Source organism: Coregonus clupeaformis, unplaced genomic scaffold (assembly GCF_020615455.1).
Source record: "Coregonus clupeaformis isolate EN_2021a unplaced genomic scaffold, ASM2061545v1 scaf0802, whole genome shotgun sequence".
Classification (NCBI taxonomy): domain Eukaryota; kingdom Metazoa; phylum Chordata; class Actinopteri; order Salmoniformes; family Salmonidae; genus Coregonus; species Coregonus clupeaformis.
This window is the reverse complement of record NW_025534257.1, coordinates 124,234-140,592: the sequence shown is the minus strand read 5'-3', so window position 1 is coordinate 140,592 and position 16,359 is coordinate 124,234. Positions and strand designations below refer to the sequence as shown.

The following is a 16,359-nucleotide window of genomic DNA, read 5'->3' as shown; positions in this document are numbered from 1 at the left end:
TTGAGCAGCTAATAAGTAGAATCAGGTGTGTTAAATTAGAGCTGGACTGATAACCCACAGGACGGTACATCTCCAGGAAGAGGGGGGTTGGGCAACCCACTTGGGAGCCAGGCCAATGTGGAGGTCCTGGGTTGGCGTTGTTATACGTGGTCTGCGGTTGTGAGGCCGGTTGGATGTACTGCCAAATTCTCTAAAAAGACGTTGGAGTTGGCTTATGGTAGAGAAATTAACATTCAATTTTCCAGTGGATATTCCTGCATGGGACCAACACTTTACATATTTTTAGGAACAAAATATTTCACATTCTTTTTGACTTTACCCAAAATATCATGAAATTAGTGATTGTCAAAATGTTAAAAATTTGTGAATTTCTAAATCAGAAAAATTGCCATTTAAACAGCAGTGTCGAACTCTTTCGACAATGGGGAGATGTTACTGATGTGCTTTGTGCCTGTCTCCAATGCAAAAAAATAACTTCCACTCAAAATTACTTCTTTACTTACTTTAGGTTGAAGGAAATGTGTAGGTCTCATTCTGTATCATACAGCTATTAAGGTTATACATTTACAACCACCTGCACGATATGAATCCAGAGATGTCTGTCTTGAGTGTCCTAGAACTGTCTAGTTTTTTGTGTTCTGACTTATAAAACAGAATGAATGAAAAATTATCAGTAATTACCAGGAAGCTCTAAAACATCATTTGTTTCGAAATCACACTATGATTGTTTTAATTGATGAAATGTTTGAAAACCGGCCTCAGGTTATTGAGGGATCTGATTTGGATTACATTTCATAGCAAGGCGGTTTTATTAAGTGGAGGTTTCATTCAGGTCTCTCTTTAAATAAACACTGTCTTTGACAGGAGAAAAACCAAAGTCGGAGGAACCAGAGACGTCCAAACCAGCAAGACGACACCTCTGCTCCCAGTGTGGAAGTAGGTTTGCCAAGTTAGGAAGCCTGAAAAGACATGAGAGGACACACCATTGTGCCCAGTGTGGAAAGAGTTTTAAGGCTTTAGGAAAGCTGGAAGCTCATGAGCGAACACACAAAGGAGAGAAGCCATACCATTGCTCCCAGTGTGGAAAGACTTTTAACCGGTTAAACAACCTGAAATCTCATCAGCAAATACACACTGTGGCGAAGCCTTACCACTGCTCCCATTGTGGAAAGAGTCTTAACCGGTTAGACACCCTGAAAAGACATGAGAGGGCACACACAGGAGCGAAGACATACCATTGTGCCCAGTGTGGAAAGAGTTTTATAGCGTTAGGAAAGCTGGAAGCTCATGAGCGAACACACAAAGGAGAGAAGCCATACTATTGCTCCCAGTGTGGAAAGACTTTTAACCGATTAAACAACCTGAAATCTCATCAGCAAATACACACAGTGACGAAGCCTTACCACTGCTCCCATTGTGGAAAGAGTCTTAACCGGTTAGACACCCTGAAAAGACATGAGAGGGCACACACAGGAGCGAAGCCACACCATTGCGCCCAGTGTGGAAAGTGTTTTAACCACTTAGGAAACATGAAAGCTCATGAGCGAATACACACAGGGGAGAAGCCTTTCCATTGCTCCAACTGTGGAAAGAGTTTTAACCGGTTAGACAACCTGAAAAGTCATGCGAGAATCCACACAGGGGAGAGGCCTTACCACTGCTCCCAGTGTGGAAATAGTTTTAGTCATTTAGGACACCTGAAAGCTCATGAGCGAATCCACAAAGGGGAGAAGCCTTACCACTGCTCCCAGTGTGGAAAGAGTTTTAACCGCTTAGGAAACATGAAAGCTCATCTGAGAATCCACACAGGAGAGAATAATTACTTATCCTAGTGTATAAATTGATATTTCACATCACATTGACTTAAAGTTCATCAGAGGACATACACAGTGCTCCCATTGTCTTATATTGTTGACTGAGATTGTGTTTACTTGTTTATACCATATGAAATGTGTTTATACAAAGTATACTTAAACATATATATATTTTTTAATTAGAAAACATTCATTGAACATAGTTAGTCAGTTTGAATATAGACTCGATCAGATTCCATGTGTTTAAATGGTCCTTTTTTAAACTTAATAATCAAATTATATTTGATGTGATGCATTTGACTTACATGTGATGCAATGTTTACATTTGCATTGTTGGCCCACTGATTATTTAATTAAATATATGTTATCTGACTCTGTAATGGAACATTTTAATTGTATGGTGTCCACATAACTGAGTATGTGACTAACCTTGTGAAACTGCCCTATTATGATCTCCTGTTCTTGGGAGTATCATCCTGTGTAGCAAACCAGCTTGCACCTGCATCCTTGTACAAATAAAGTCCTGTCCAGGAACAGGAAACTTTAAAGATATGTGCTCATCACCCAATGCTTTGGAATTCATACTGTCTACACTGCACTGTGTAACTCTGTTATTCTCTCTGAGCTCAGAAATAAAGAATCTTGGTTCGACTTAGACTCCAGCAGATCCTTATTTTATAATATCCACCACAACTCGTCCACAGATTGCTGTTTCATCATTGTCTCAATGAAGAGTTCCTCGTTCGACTTTCCTGTGGGCATTTACGAGCCTGGCACTGGTAGATTTTCATGTGAATATTCTAAAATCTGCATAAAACAATATACACATTTTCCCACCAGAAGTTTTTCCATCTAACAGACTTATTGCGGATCAAAGGCTTTGCGTGATGACATAGTGCACAAAAAATAATTTTGCTGCATTTTCAACTCTGCTGATGGTTTGAAAAAACTGTTGCGTTACATAGCAAACGTGCTCTTGGCACGTGCACTGTAGCCAACAGCTCACAGATACAGTGCGGGTAGGCTACCTACATGATGAGATTATTATGGATAAGAGCGATATTATTTTATATGTCAAATGGCAACCAAGCATCGATCATCATGTCACCAGAATAAGACCCTCAAAATGTATTGGAACGGAGCATCAAGCTAATCACTTGCACTTTCACCACCCTGTGAAGTTCATAACTTATTTCATCTGTAGCCTAATAAACTGCATGGGTTCCCAAGTCGTAGTGGGAGGACCACACAACATATCATCGCATGACTCCAAGTTAACTTCGATATGATGGTTATTATATCAATATTTGCGTGTAAAGGAGTTTCCACCGCCATTTCTCATCTATACATTTTTACAGGCACACAAAGACCCCACCATGTAAAACGACCGAACAAATTGTCTGTCGGCATTTATACAATTGTACCCGCATATCCTGTTTCCATCAGCCACGTCATTAGTTTTGAAATGGTTGGATCAACATCCACCTTCATGATATGGATGAAGCCTGATTTGGAATGTCTCAGTAGTTCTATCTGGCTTCGTAGTATACCCCTCTGATAATCAAATGATATTTACATGTGATGCATTTGCTCCATTGTTTACATTTACAGTGCTATGAAAAAGTATTTGCCCCCTTTCTAATTTTCTCTACTTTTGCATATTTGTGATACTGAATGTTATTAGATCTTCAACCAAAACCTAATATTAGATAAAGGGAACATAAGTGGACAAATAACACAACAATTACATATTTATTTCATAAACAAAGTTATGCAACACCCAATTCCCCTGTGTGAAAAAGTAATTGCCCCCTTACACACAATAACTGGTTGTGCCACCTTTAGCTGCAATGACTCCAACCAAATGCTTCCTGTAGTTGTTGAACTGTCTCTCACGTCGCTGTGGAGGAATTTTGGCCCACTCTTCCATGCAGAACTGCTTTAACTCAGTGACGTGTGGGTTTTCAAGCTTGAACTGCTCGTTTCAAGTCCTGCCACAACATCTCAATTGGGATTAGGTCTGGACTTTGACTAGGCCATTCCAAAACGTCCAATTTGTTGCTTTTTAGCTATTTTCATGTAGACTTGATTTTGTGTTTTGGATCATTGTCTTGCTGCATGACCCAGCTGCGCTTCAGCTTCAGCTCACAGAAGGATGGTCTGACATTCTCTTGGTTGAAGATCTGATAACATTCAGTATCACAAATATGCAAAAGTAGAGAAAATTAGAAAGGGGGCAAATACTTTTTCATAGCACTGTAAGTTGGTGGCCCACTGAAGATTTATAAGGAATAGTATGGTGACGTCTTAGTGTGGCTTGAAATAAATAGGATTATTAAACAAAAACTCCTGTAGCAACAATACACTGAGGCGTTGACGTCAAGAAGAGAACTGGCTGATGGGTGGTGGTGCTACTCTATAGGTAAGGCTGAGTCCAATATGAATGTTCAATACACAAAATAGGTTGATCGGTAGCCAGTTAGCTAGCTGTCCAGTCCAACATTTGTATTTATTGTGGATCCCCATTAGTTCCTGCCAAGGCAGCAGCTACTCTTCCTGGGGTCCAGCAAAATTAAGGCAGTTATCCATTTTAAAAACAATACATTCATAACAGATTTCACAACATATTAAGTGTATGCCCTCAGGCATCTACTGTACTACCACATATCTACAACACAAAATCCATGTGTACACTGCGTATGTTATCATGTGTTTGTGTGCATTTGTCTGTGTTTGTGTTGCTTCACAGTCCCCGGTGTTCCATGAGGTGTGTTTTTACCTGTTTTTTAAATCTGATTCTACTGCTTGCATCAGTTACATGATGTGGAATAGAGTTCCATGTAGTCATGGCTCTATGTAGTACTGTGCGCCTCCCATAGTCTGTTCTGGACTTGGGGACTGTGAAGAGACCTCTCGTGGCATGTCTTGTGGGGTATGCATGGGTGTCCGAGCTGTGTGCCAGTATTCCAAACAGACAGCTCGGAACATTCAGCTTATCGACGACACCTCTTACAAAATAAGCAGGAGCCAGGAGAGACTGATATGCATGTCATTAATGTTAGCGCTCCATGTACTTTTAAGGGCCAGCCGTGCTGCCCTGTTCTGAGCCAACTGCAATTTCCCCAAGTCCCTCTTTGTGGTACCTGACCACACTACGCAACAGTAGTCTAGGTGTGACAAAACTTGGGCCTGTAGGACCTGCCTTGTTGATAGTGTTGTTAAGAAGGCAGAGCAGCGCTTAATTATGGACATACTTCTCCCCATCTTAGCTACTGTTGTATCAATATGCTTTGACCATGACAGTCTACAATCCATATCAATATGCTTGACCATGACAGTCTACAATCCAGGGTTACTCCAAGCAGTTTAGTCACCTCAACTTGCTCAATTTCCACATTGTTCATTACAAGATGTAGTTGAGGTTGAGGGTTTAGTGAATGATTTGACCCAAATACAATGCTTTTAGTTTAGGAAATATTCAGGACTAACTTATTCCTTGCCACACATTCCGAAAACTAACTGCAGCTCTTTGTTAAGTGTTGTAAGACAGCTGCCCTGAGGAATTCTGTCGTGGATAATTATCACTATACTTGTTAAAAATCAAAAGTTCTTCCAGAGTTTTTGTAGAATGAAAATATACTTTTATTACACGACGCAATGAAAGCCGAGATGATCAGCAGAACATCAGACTCTCCTTTTATACAGACACAAATGCATAGTCATGCTTATACAGTGAGGGAAAATAGTATTTGATCCCCTGCTGATTTTGTACGTTTGCCCACTGACAAAGAAATGATCAGTCTATAATTTTAATGGTAGGTTTATTTGAACAGTGAGAGACAGAATAACAAAAAAATCCAGAAAAACGCATGTAAAATTTTTTATAAATTGATTTGCATTTTAATGAGGGAAATAAGTATTTGACCCCTCTGCAAAACATGACTTAGTACTTGGTGGCAAAACCCTTGTTGGCAATCACAGAGGTCAGACGTTTCTTGTAGTTGGCCACCAGGTTTGCACACATCTCAGGAGGGATTTTGTTCCACTCCACGGCCAAGGCAACAAAGGAGTGGCTCAAGAAGAAGCACATTAAGGTCCTGGAGTGGCCTAGCCAGTCTCCAGACCTTAATCCCATATAAAATCTGTGGAGGGAGCTGAAGGTTCGAGTTGCCAAACGTCAGCCTCGAAACCTTAATGAAACCTTAAAGACTTGCCTTGATAAGTTCCTTTCCTGAGGATGGCTCACCCCTCACAGTTCTGGGTGACTTTAACCTCCCTACGTCTACCTTTGACTCATTTCTCTCTGTCTCCTTCTTTCCACTCCTCTCCTCTTTTGACCTCACCCTCTCACCGCCCCCCCCTACTCACAAGGCAGGCAATACGCTTGACCTCATCTTTACTAGATGCTGTTCTTCTACTAATCTCACTGCAACTCCCCTCCAAGTCTCCGACCACTACTTTGTATCCTTTTCTCTCTCGCTCTCCTCCAACACTACTCACTCTGCCCCTACTCAGATGGTAATGTGCCGTCGTAACCTTCGCTCTCTCTCTCCCGCTACTCTCTCCTCTTCCATCCTATCATCTCTTCCCTCTGCTCAATCCTTCTCCCTCCAATCTCCTGATTCTGCCTCCTCAACCCTCCTATCCTCCCTTTCTGCATCTTTTGACTCTCTATGTCCCCTATCCTCCCGGCCGGCTCGGCCCTCCCCTCCTGCTCCGTGGCTTGACGACTCATTGCGAGCTCAGAGAACAGGGCTCCGGGCAGCCGAGCGGAAATGTTAAACCATGTCAGTAATGTTTTATTACTAAAGATCTTTATATAGATCATACATGTTATTATTACACAATACTACACATTACTACACAATATATGTTTTCTTTTTTTGGGAAAGTGTTTTTAATTCCTTTCTTAGAAAAAATGTATAATGAGCATGGCCCTTGTCTGCTTATAACCCCCACGAGTTGTCTGTGGTTTCTCTCTCTGGAGGTTTCTTCTCTCTCGTAGTGTTCACAGGACAAGCCCAAGACTTACTTATACTCAGGCAGACCTTCCCTGAAAGGACTTGTTCCTGTTCATTCTACAAGGAGTCACAAGCTCACGACACAGCAGTTCCACAAGTTCACTACAAAACCTACCAACTGTTCGAACAGTTCAAACTCAGGCCTTCAAACACATTTCTTTAAGTTCAACAAGGTCACTACAAAACGTACCAAACTGTTTGAACTGTTCGTTAATCACACACTAAATATGGTGAGAGCATCCAGAGAGGATGTCATTAACACAATTTCAGTCAAAATAGAATATTGTATGAAATACTATAGCTTACCATGACTATATCCAACCCTACTCCATGTGTTACCACGATCATGTATCCAACCATGACTATACAGTTGAAGTCGGAAGTTAACATACACTTAGGTTGGAGTCATTAAAACTCGTTTTTCAACCACTCCATACATTTCTTGTTAACAAACTATAGTTTTGGCAAGTCGGTTAGGACATCTACTTTGTGCATGACACAAGTAATTTTTCCAACAATTGTTTACAGACAGATTATTTCACTTATAATTCACTGTATCACAATTCCAGTGGGTCAGAAGTTTACATACACTAAGTTGACTGTGCCGTTAAAGAACATGGAAAAATTCCAGAAAATGACGTAATGGCTTTAGAAGCTTCTGATAGGCTAATTGACATAATTTGAGTCAATTGGAGGTGTACCTGTGGATATATTTCAAGGCCTACCTTCAAACTCAGTGCCTCTTTGCTTGACGTCATGGGAAAATCAAAAGAAATCAGCCCTCAGAAATAAAATTGTAGACCTCCACAAGTCTGGTTCATCCTTGAGAGCAATTTCCAAACGCCTGAAGGTACCACGTTCATCTGTATAAACAATAGTATGCAAGTATAAACACCATGGGACCACGCAGCCGTCATACCGCTCAGGAAGGAGATGCGTTCTGTCTCCTAGAGATGAACGTACTTTGGTGCGAAAAGTGCAAATCAATCTCAGAACAACAGCAAAGGACCTTGTGAAGATGCTTGAGAAAACAGGTACAAAAGTATCTAAATCCACAGTAAAACTAGTTCTATATTCACATAACCTGAAAGGCCGCTCAGCAAGGAAGAAGCAACTGCTCCAAAACCGCCATAAAAAAGCCAGACTACGATTTGCAACTGCACATGGGGACAAAGATCGTACTTTTTGGAGAAATGTCCTCTGGTCTGATGAAACAAAAATAGAACTGTTTGGCCATAATTACCATCGTTATGTTTGGAGGAAAAAGGGGGAAGCTTGCCAGCCGAAGAACACCATCACAACCGTGAAGTACGGGGGTGGCAGCATCATGCTGTGGGGGTGCTTTGCTGCAGGAGGGACTGGTGCACTTCACAAAATAGATGGCATCATGAGGAAAGAAAATGATGTGTATATATTGAAGCAACATCTCAAGACATCAGTCAGGAAGTTAAATCTTGGTCGCAAATGGTCTTCCAAATGGACAATGACCCCAAGCATACTTCCAAAGTTGTGGCAAAATGGCTTAAGGACAACAAAGTCAAGGTATTGGAGTGGCCATCACAAAGCCCTGACCTCAAACCTATAGAAAATGTGTGGGCAGAACTGAAAAAGCGTGTGCGAGCAAGGAGGCCTACAAACCTGACTCAGTTACACCAGCTCTGTCAGGAGGAATGGGCCAAAATTAACCCAACTTATTTTGGGAAGCTTGTGGAAGGCTACCCGAAACGTTTGACCCAAGTTAAACAATTTAAAGGCAATGCTACCAAATACTAATTGAGTGTATGTAAACTTCTGACCCACTGGGAATGTGATGAAATAAATAAAAGCTGAAATAAATCATTCTCTCTGCTATTATTCTGACATTTCACATTCTTAAAATAAAGTGGTGATCCTAACTGACCTAAGACAGGGAATTTTTACTAGGATTAAATGTCAGGAATTGTGAAAAACTGAGTTTAAATGTATTTGGCTAAGGTGTATGTAAACTTCCGACTTCAACTGTATATTTACATTTACATTTTAGTAATTTAGCAGACGCTCTTATCCAGAGCGACTTACAGTTAGTGAGTGCATACATCATTCTTTTTTTTATATATATATATTTTTTTTTACTGGCCCCCCGTGGGAATTGAACCCACAACCCTGGCGTTGCAAACGCCATGCTCAACCAACTGAGCTACATCCCTGCCGGCCATTCCCTCCCCTATCCTGGACGACGCTGGGCCAATTGTGCGCCGCCCCATGGGTCTCCCGGTCACGGCCAGCTACGACAGAGCCTGGAGGTGTATATCCAACCCAACTCCATGTGTTGCCACTATCATGTATCCTACCATGACTATATCCAACCCAACTCCATGTGTTGCCACTATCATGTATCCTACCATGACTATATCCAACCCAGCTCCATGTGTTGCCACTATCATGTATCCTACCATGACTATATCCAACCCAGCTCCATGTGTTGCCACGATCATGTATCCTACCATGACTATATCCAACCCAGCTCCATGTGTTGCCACTATCATGTATCCTACCTGGCTGAAGCTTTGATCCAGTGGAAGAAGTATTGAGGGGCAGGGAGGTTAAAGGTCACTGCAGGGATACAGCTGTTACTCTACACTATCCCTAGATAATCCAGTAATGAGAGAAAATGGATAGAATATTTAGGGCCCTATCAAATCTGTTAAATGTTTTACCTAATTACATTGTTTGTTTGTTTGAACGTTTTGTCCGTGTAGTTTTTCCAGGTTTCTGATTTGTCCCTGTTTTTCTGTTTTTCGTTCTCAAAATCACACTGTTAATAGAAGAAAGAAAAAACTGAGTCCACAACAATACTTAAACCACATCAGGAGACCACTTTTGACATTTTCATTTTTGGGTGTAGATACCCTTTAATTCAAGAGGCACCAGCAAGAGCCTTGCTTGGTTAGTGGTGTCTCTGTTGCACACGTGATTGCAGAGTTTATTGAACAAATCACAACTGGATTGATGCAAATAATCATGATATCGTTCTGCCAGGTAGGCATAGACTACTTTGTAGTTAACATTTAATTGACACGGTTTTTGGGAAAGCTTTTCCATCAACCAAAAGATGGTTGTCATTAGCATCATCGCTAACAGCTACACAGCTTGGAATAAGACACCCTCGTCAATCTGTCACCCAATCCTGCCTAATGGGCAGGTCAGCCCTGGAGGAAAGTATTGGCTGTAAGAAGTAACTGCCCTGGAGGAAAGTATTGGCTGTAAGAAGTAAGAGAAAACATAACATCTGGTTGTTTTTAAATTACTTTTCATGACATTGCTAGATTTATTTTCCCATCTGCGTTACCCACTCCAGTCAGCAGATGGCGATGTGAGACTTTCAGGTGATGCTTCTTGTGTGACGTATAATCTAGTGGACGGGACGGGGGGCTTCTTCAACAGCGACAAAAGGCTACTGATTTAACCGTCGTTAGATGCTAGCAAACATAAAACCGAAACATTGAAGCTCTTAAGACCAATCTTGTGTATATTCATTTTAGTGTTTTGAACAACCTCGGTAGCTTGCTAGCGAACATAAAACCGAAACATTGAAGCTCTTTAGACCAATCTTGTATATGTAATCTTAGTGTTTAGCACATAATTATGTTTACGTGTCTACTAGTTCATTTAAACGTAATTTGCTTGTTAAATTAGCAAATGTGTTAAATTTATACTGCACTAGGTTAATCGCCCGGAGCTTGAGCTCACTAAACTAGACGGAGAAAGAAGCTCTGGTGAAAGGAGAGGAATACGTTTTTCAGAATGAAAAAGGAGGAAGAGGAGGTTGATATTACAGTGAAAGAGGAAGATGGAAAAGTGGTTGTCAGGGTGGAAGAGGAGGAGGTAAAACCTTTCAGAATCAAAAAGGAGGAAGATGCCATAACATTGAAAGAAGAGGAAGAACCTTTTGGAGTAAAGGAGGAAGAGGAGGCTATCTCAATAAAAGAGGAGCAGGAAGACGTTTTGGGAGTGAAAAAGGAGGAGGAGGAGACAGAATATCAGATTAACACCAGTGAGTACTGTCTTAAAAACAGGGGCACAAACTATGCAGTTCTTGAACTAATGTGTGTTTTAAAGGGACATTCTACTGAAGTTATATACTTCAATATGTTGTTCAGTACTGTAGGAATTGTTTAAGGGGCAATCCGCCATTGGTACATATATTTTTTGGACTTTTAAATTAGATTTATTGAATTCTCCATGTGGTCTACATTAATGTGCACTTCATCTAATATAACAGGCTTTTAAAATTCAATATTTGTGCATAATTTCTATTTAAAATATCAAAGGGCACCCATTTCGTGGAAAGACCCTTTTACATCTGCATCAAACAATATTTTATAAAAGCACAATGAAAGTGGCAATTTAAGGCCCTGTTTAGATATATTAATGCCTCTTGTAAGACTATGATTGTAATAGATGGTCATAAGTTTATCATCTGTTTGATGTTCTTGTTTACACAGAGGAGACACACGACTCTCATGGATCCTCTGGGGAGCCTCAACAACATCCTGATGCTGACGAGGCAGAGAAGAGTCTCTCCAGATCAGAACACCAGATGGTACAGCTTGGTCTGGTCTAGCATACAGCTTGCTCTATCGGGGTCTGGGTTTCTGTAAAGCAGTTTATGACAACAGTGACATCAGCATCCATAATGATATGTGTCTGTGTCCCCTCTATATTGTTACCAGGACAACACTAGCCCTTCCGCCCTCCCAGAGTCCCTGTGTCGTACCTCTCCCAGTAGCACCTTACTGCTGGGTCTGAAGAGGTTGTCTGTGCGGCTGGTGGACTGCAGGAAAACAACAGGGCTGAGTGGAACTGTGAGAGGAGGAGAAGAGAAGAAAGGAGCAGATTTTACTCATCAAAGTAAGTGCTGTAGTTTAGTTTGAACAAATAAAATAGATCTGCCCACTGGTATCTGTTACCAGGACAACCAGCAGAGTTCTATTAGTTGACATGAAAATAAACTGGTATATTTCCACCACAGTAGACAGTTCTGTTAGTTGACAGTAAGATAGACTGGTGGATATGGATGTTATGAATATCATAACACTGAAAAAGGATTCTGCCAATGAAAAGAGAGAAACCAATAGACTATATAAAACCTTGATGAAAGTTAGATTTAGTATGATCTGATGTATGGTGCATGTTTTACAAAAACCTTTCCTAAAAACATTATGGACATGAAATATAGCAAAGAATTAAAGAGCAACAATAAAAAACAGTAGCGAGGCAATATACAGGGGGTTCCTGTACAGAGTCAATGTGCGGGGGCACCGGTTAGTCGAGGTAATTGAGGTAATATGTACATGTAGGTAGAGGTAAAGTGACTATGCATGGATAATAAACAGAGTAGCATCAGCATAAAAATGGGGGTGGGGTGGGAGCAATGCAAATAGTCCAGGTAGCAATTTGATTAACTGTTCAAGAGTCTTATGGCTTGGGGGTAGAAGCTGTTGAGAATACTTTTTTACCCAGACTTGGCGCTCCTGAACCGCTTGCCGTGCGGTAGCAGAGAGAACAGTGTATGACTAGGGTGGCTGGAGTCTTTGCCATTTTTTGGGCCTTCCTCTGACACCGCCTGGTATAGAGGTCCTGGATGGCAGGAAGCTTGGCCCCAGTGATGTACTGGGCCGTACGCACTATAGGCTGTCTCATTGTTGTCAGTGATCAGGCCTACAACTGTTGTGTTGTAAGTAAACTTAATGATGATGTTGAAGTCGTGCTTGGCCATGCAGTCATGGATGAATAGGGAGTACAGGAGGGGAATGAGCACGCACCCCTGTGGGGCCCCTGTGTTGAGGATCAGCGTGGCAGATGTGTTGTTATTTACCCTTAACACCTGGGGGCGGCCCGTCAGGAAGTCCAGGATCCAGTTGCAGAGGGAGGTGTTAGTCCCAGGTTCCTTAGCTTAGTGATGAGCTTTGAGGGCACTATGGTGTTGAACGGTAAGCTGTAGTCAATGAATAGCATTCTCACGTAGGTGTTCCTCTTGTCCACGTGGGAAAGGACAGTGTGGAGTGCAATAGAGATTGCACCATCTGTGGATCTGTTGGGGCGGTATGAAAATTGGAGTGGGTCTAGGGTTTCTGGGATAATGGGGTTGATGTGAGCCATGACCAGTCTTTCAAAGCACTTTATGGCTACAGACGTGAGAGGTACGGGTCGGTAGTCATTTAGGCAGGTTACCTTGGCGTTCTTGGGCACAGGGACTATGGTGGTCTGCTTGAAACAACATGTTGGTATTACAGACTTGGTCAGGGACAGGTTGAAGATATCAGTGAAGACACTTGCCAGTTGGTCAGCGCATGCTCGGAGTACACGTCCTGGTAATTTTCTGGCCCTGCGGTCTTGTGAATATTGACCTGTTTAAATGTCTTACTCACATCGGCTGCGGAGAGCGTGATCAAACAATTGTCCGGAACAGCTGATGCTCTCATGCATGCTTCAGTGTTGCTTGCATCGAAGCGAGCTTATAAGTCATTCAGCTCATCTGGTAGGCTTGTGTCACTGGGCAGCTCGCGGCTGTGCTTCCCTTTGTAGTGTGTAATAGAGATACAAGCCCTGCCTCATCCGACGAGCATCGGAGCCGGTGTAGTATGATTCAATCTTAGTCCTGTATTGACACTTTGCCTGTTCCTTGATCCTTGAAATCAGCAGCTCTACCGTTTAGCTCAGTGCGGATGTTGCCTGTAATCCATGGCTTCTGTTTGGGGTACGTACGGTCTCTGTGGGGATTACGTCAACGATGCACTTATTGATTGATAAAGCCAGTGACTGATGTGGTGTACTCCACAATGCTATCGGAATAATCCCCGAACATATTCCAGTCTGTGCTAGCAAAACAGTCCTGTAGCTTAGCATCTGCGTCATCTGACCACTTCCTTATTGAGCGAGTCACTGATACTTCCTGCTTTAGTTTTTGCTTGTAAGCCGGAATCAGGAGGATATAATTATGGTCAGATTTGCAAAATGGAGGGCAAGGGAGAGCTTTGTACGCGTCTCTGTGTGTGGGGCAAAGGTGTTCTATAGTTTTTTTCCCTCTGGTTGCGCATGTGACATGCTTGTAGAAATGACATAAAACGGATGTAAGTTTCCCTGCATTAAAGTCCCCGGCCACTAGGAGCGCTGCCTCTGGATGAGTGTTTTCCTGTTTCCTTTTGGCCCTATACAGGTTGTTGAGTGCCGTCTTAGTGCCAGCATCGGTTTGTGGTGGTAAACAGACATCTACGAAAAATATAGATGAAAACGCTCTTGATAAATATTGTGGTCTACAGGCGAACAAAACTCAAGATAGTTCAATTTTGAGTCTTAAATGAGGACTGTAGCGTCTAATGATGAAACATTATGGAGTCTTAAAGGAGGACTGTAGCGTCTAATGATGAAACATTATGGAGTCTTAAATGAGGACTGTAGCATCTAATGATGAAACATGATGGAGTCTTAAAGGAGGACTGGGATGAAAATGGAAAGGAAAGGGGATATCTAGTCAGTCACAGCTGAATGCATTCACCCTAAATGTGTCTTCCTCATTAAACCCAACGCCTCTGAATCAGAGAGGTGCGGGGGCTGCCTTAATCGACGTTCCACGTCATCAGCGCCCGGGGAGCAGTTGTTGTTGGGGAATAACTGCTTTGCTCAAGTACAGAACGGCCTTTCCACCTTGCGGGCGTGGGGATTTGAACCAGCGACATTTCGGTTACTGGCCCAACATTCATAATCCAAAATCCAGAAACTCTGAAGTGATTCCATACTATGAAACTAGTCGTACTTTATAATATGGCTATATAAAGTGCCTTCGGAAAGTATTCAGACCCCTTGACCTTTTCCATATTTTGTTACGTTACAGCCTGATTAAAAAATTGATTAAAAAAATGTTTTCACTCATCAATCTACACACAATACTCCTTAATGACAAAAACAAAACAAGTTTTTATAATTTTTTACAAATGTATTAAAAATAAAAAACAGACCTAATTTAAATAAGTATTCAGACGCTTTGCGATGAGACTCGAAATTGAGCTGAGATGCATCATGTTTCCATTGATCATCCTTGAGATGTTTCTACAACTTACCTGTGGTAAATTCAATTGATTGGACATGATTAGGAAAGGCACACACCTGTCTATATAAGGTCCCACAGTTGACAGTGCATGTCAGAGCAAATACCAAGCCATGAGATCAAAGGAATGGTCCTTAGAGCTCTGAGACAGGATTGTGTCACGGCACAGATCTGGGGAAGTGTACCAAAATATTTTGCAGCAGTGAAGGTCCCCAAGAACACAGTGGCCAACATCCTTCTTAAAAGGAAGACCTTTGGAACCACCAAGACTCTTCCTAGAGCTGGCCGCCTGGCCAAACTGCACATTCGGGGGAGAAGGGCCTTGGTCAGGGAGGTGAACAAGAACCCGATGGTCACTCTGACAGAGCTCCAGAGTTCCTCTGTGGAGATGTGAGAACGTTCCAGAAGGACAACCATCTCTGTAGCACTCCACCAATCAGGCCTTTATGGTAGAGTGGCTCAACGGAATCCACTCTTCAGTAAAAAGCACATGACAGCCCGCTTGGAGTTTGCCAAAAGGCCCCTAAAGGATTCTCAGACCATGAGAAACAAGATTCTCTGGTCTGATGAAACCAAGATTGAACTCTTCGCCTGAATGCCAAGCATCACGTCTGGAGGAAACCTGGCGTCCTCCCTACGGTGAAGCATGGTGGTGGCAGCATCAAGCTGTGGGGATATATATAAGCGACAGGGACTTGGAGACTATTCAGGATCGAGGGAAAGATTAACAGAGAAAAGTACAGAGAGATCCTTGATGAAAACCTGCTCCAGAGCGCTCGGCTCCCCACTGGGGCAAAGGTTCACCTTCCATCAAGACAACGACCAAAAACACATAACCAAGATAACACAGGAGTGGCTTCGGGAGAAGTCTCTGAGTGGCCCAGCCAGATCCCGGACTTCATCTCTGGTAGACCTGAAAATAGCTGTAAAGCAACCCTCCCCATCCAACGTGACAGAGCTTGAGAGGATCTGCAGAGAAGAATGGGAGAAACTCCACAAATACAGGTGTTCCAAGCTTGTAGTGTCATACCCAAGAAGACTCTAGGGTGTAATCGCTGCTAAAGGTGCAAAGTACTGAGTAAAGGGTCTCAATATTTACGTAAATGTGACATTTCAGGTTTTCTTTTTGAATAAATGTGCAAAAATTCATTCAAACCTGTTTTTGCTTTGTCATTATGGGGTGTTGTGTATAGATTGATGAGTGGGAAATAAATAAATAAAACTTTTTTTTTGAATAATGTATGTACAGTACCAGTCAAAAGTTTTGACACACCTCAGTAGAGTCCCACCACACCTACTCATTCAAGGGTTTTTCTCTCTTTTATGCTATTTTCTACATTGTAGAATAATAGTGATGACATCAAAACTATGAAATAACACATGGAATCATGTAGTAACCTACAAAGTGTTAAACAAGTCAATATATTTTATGAGATTC

The 16,359-nt window shown here is 42.0% G+C and overlaps 1 protein-coding gene across 4 annotated transcripts in view; it reads left to right on the top strand.

Annotated features, from left to right (window-relative positions):
- The window catches only part of LOC123485691 (zinc finger protein 260-like), a 179,594-nt gene that overhangs the window by 95,516 nt on the left and 67,719 nt on the right, over nt 1-16,359 (top strand). The window contains exons 1-3 of one of the 4 annotated variants that reach the window (XM_045216795.1): nt 10,246-10,868; nt 11,320-11,417; nt 11,548-11,725. The exons of 2 other annotated variants lie outside the window; for them this stretch is intronic. In XM_045216795.1, coding sequence (XP_045072730.1) covers nt 10,619-10,868; nt 11,320-11,417; nt 11,548-11,725 — 526 coding nt within the window. In that variant the 5' untranslated portion in view covers nt 10,246-10,618. Of the gene's footprint in view, nt 1-864; nt 2,466-10,245; nt 10,869-11,319; nt 11,418-11,547; nt 11,726-16,359 lie in introns of those variants that run through there. One more of the 4 variants, XM_045216793.1, reaches the window with a different exon arrangement.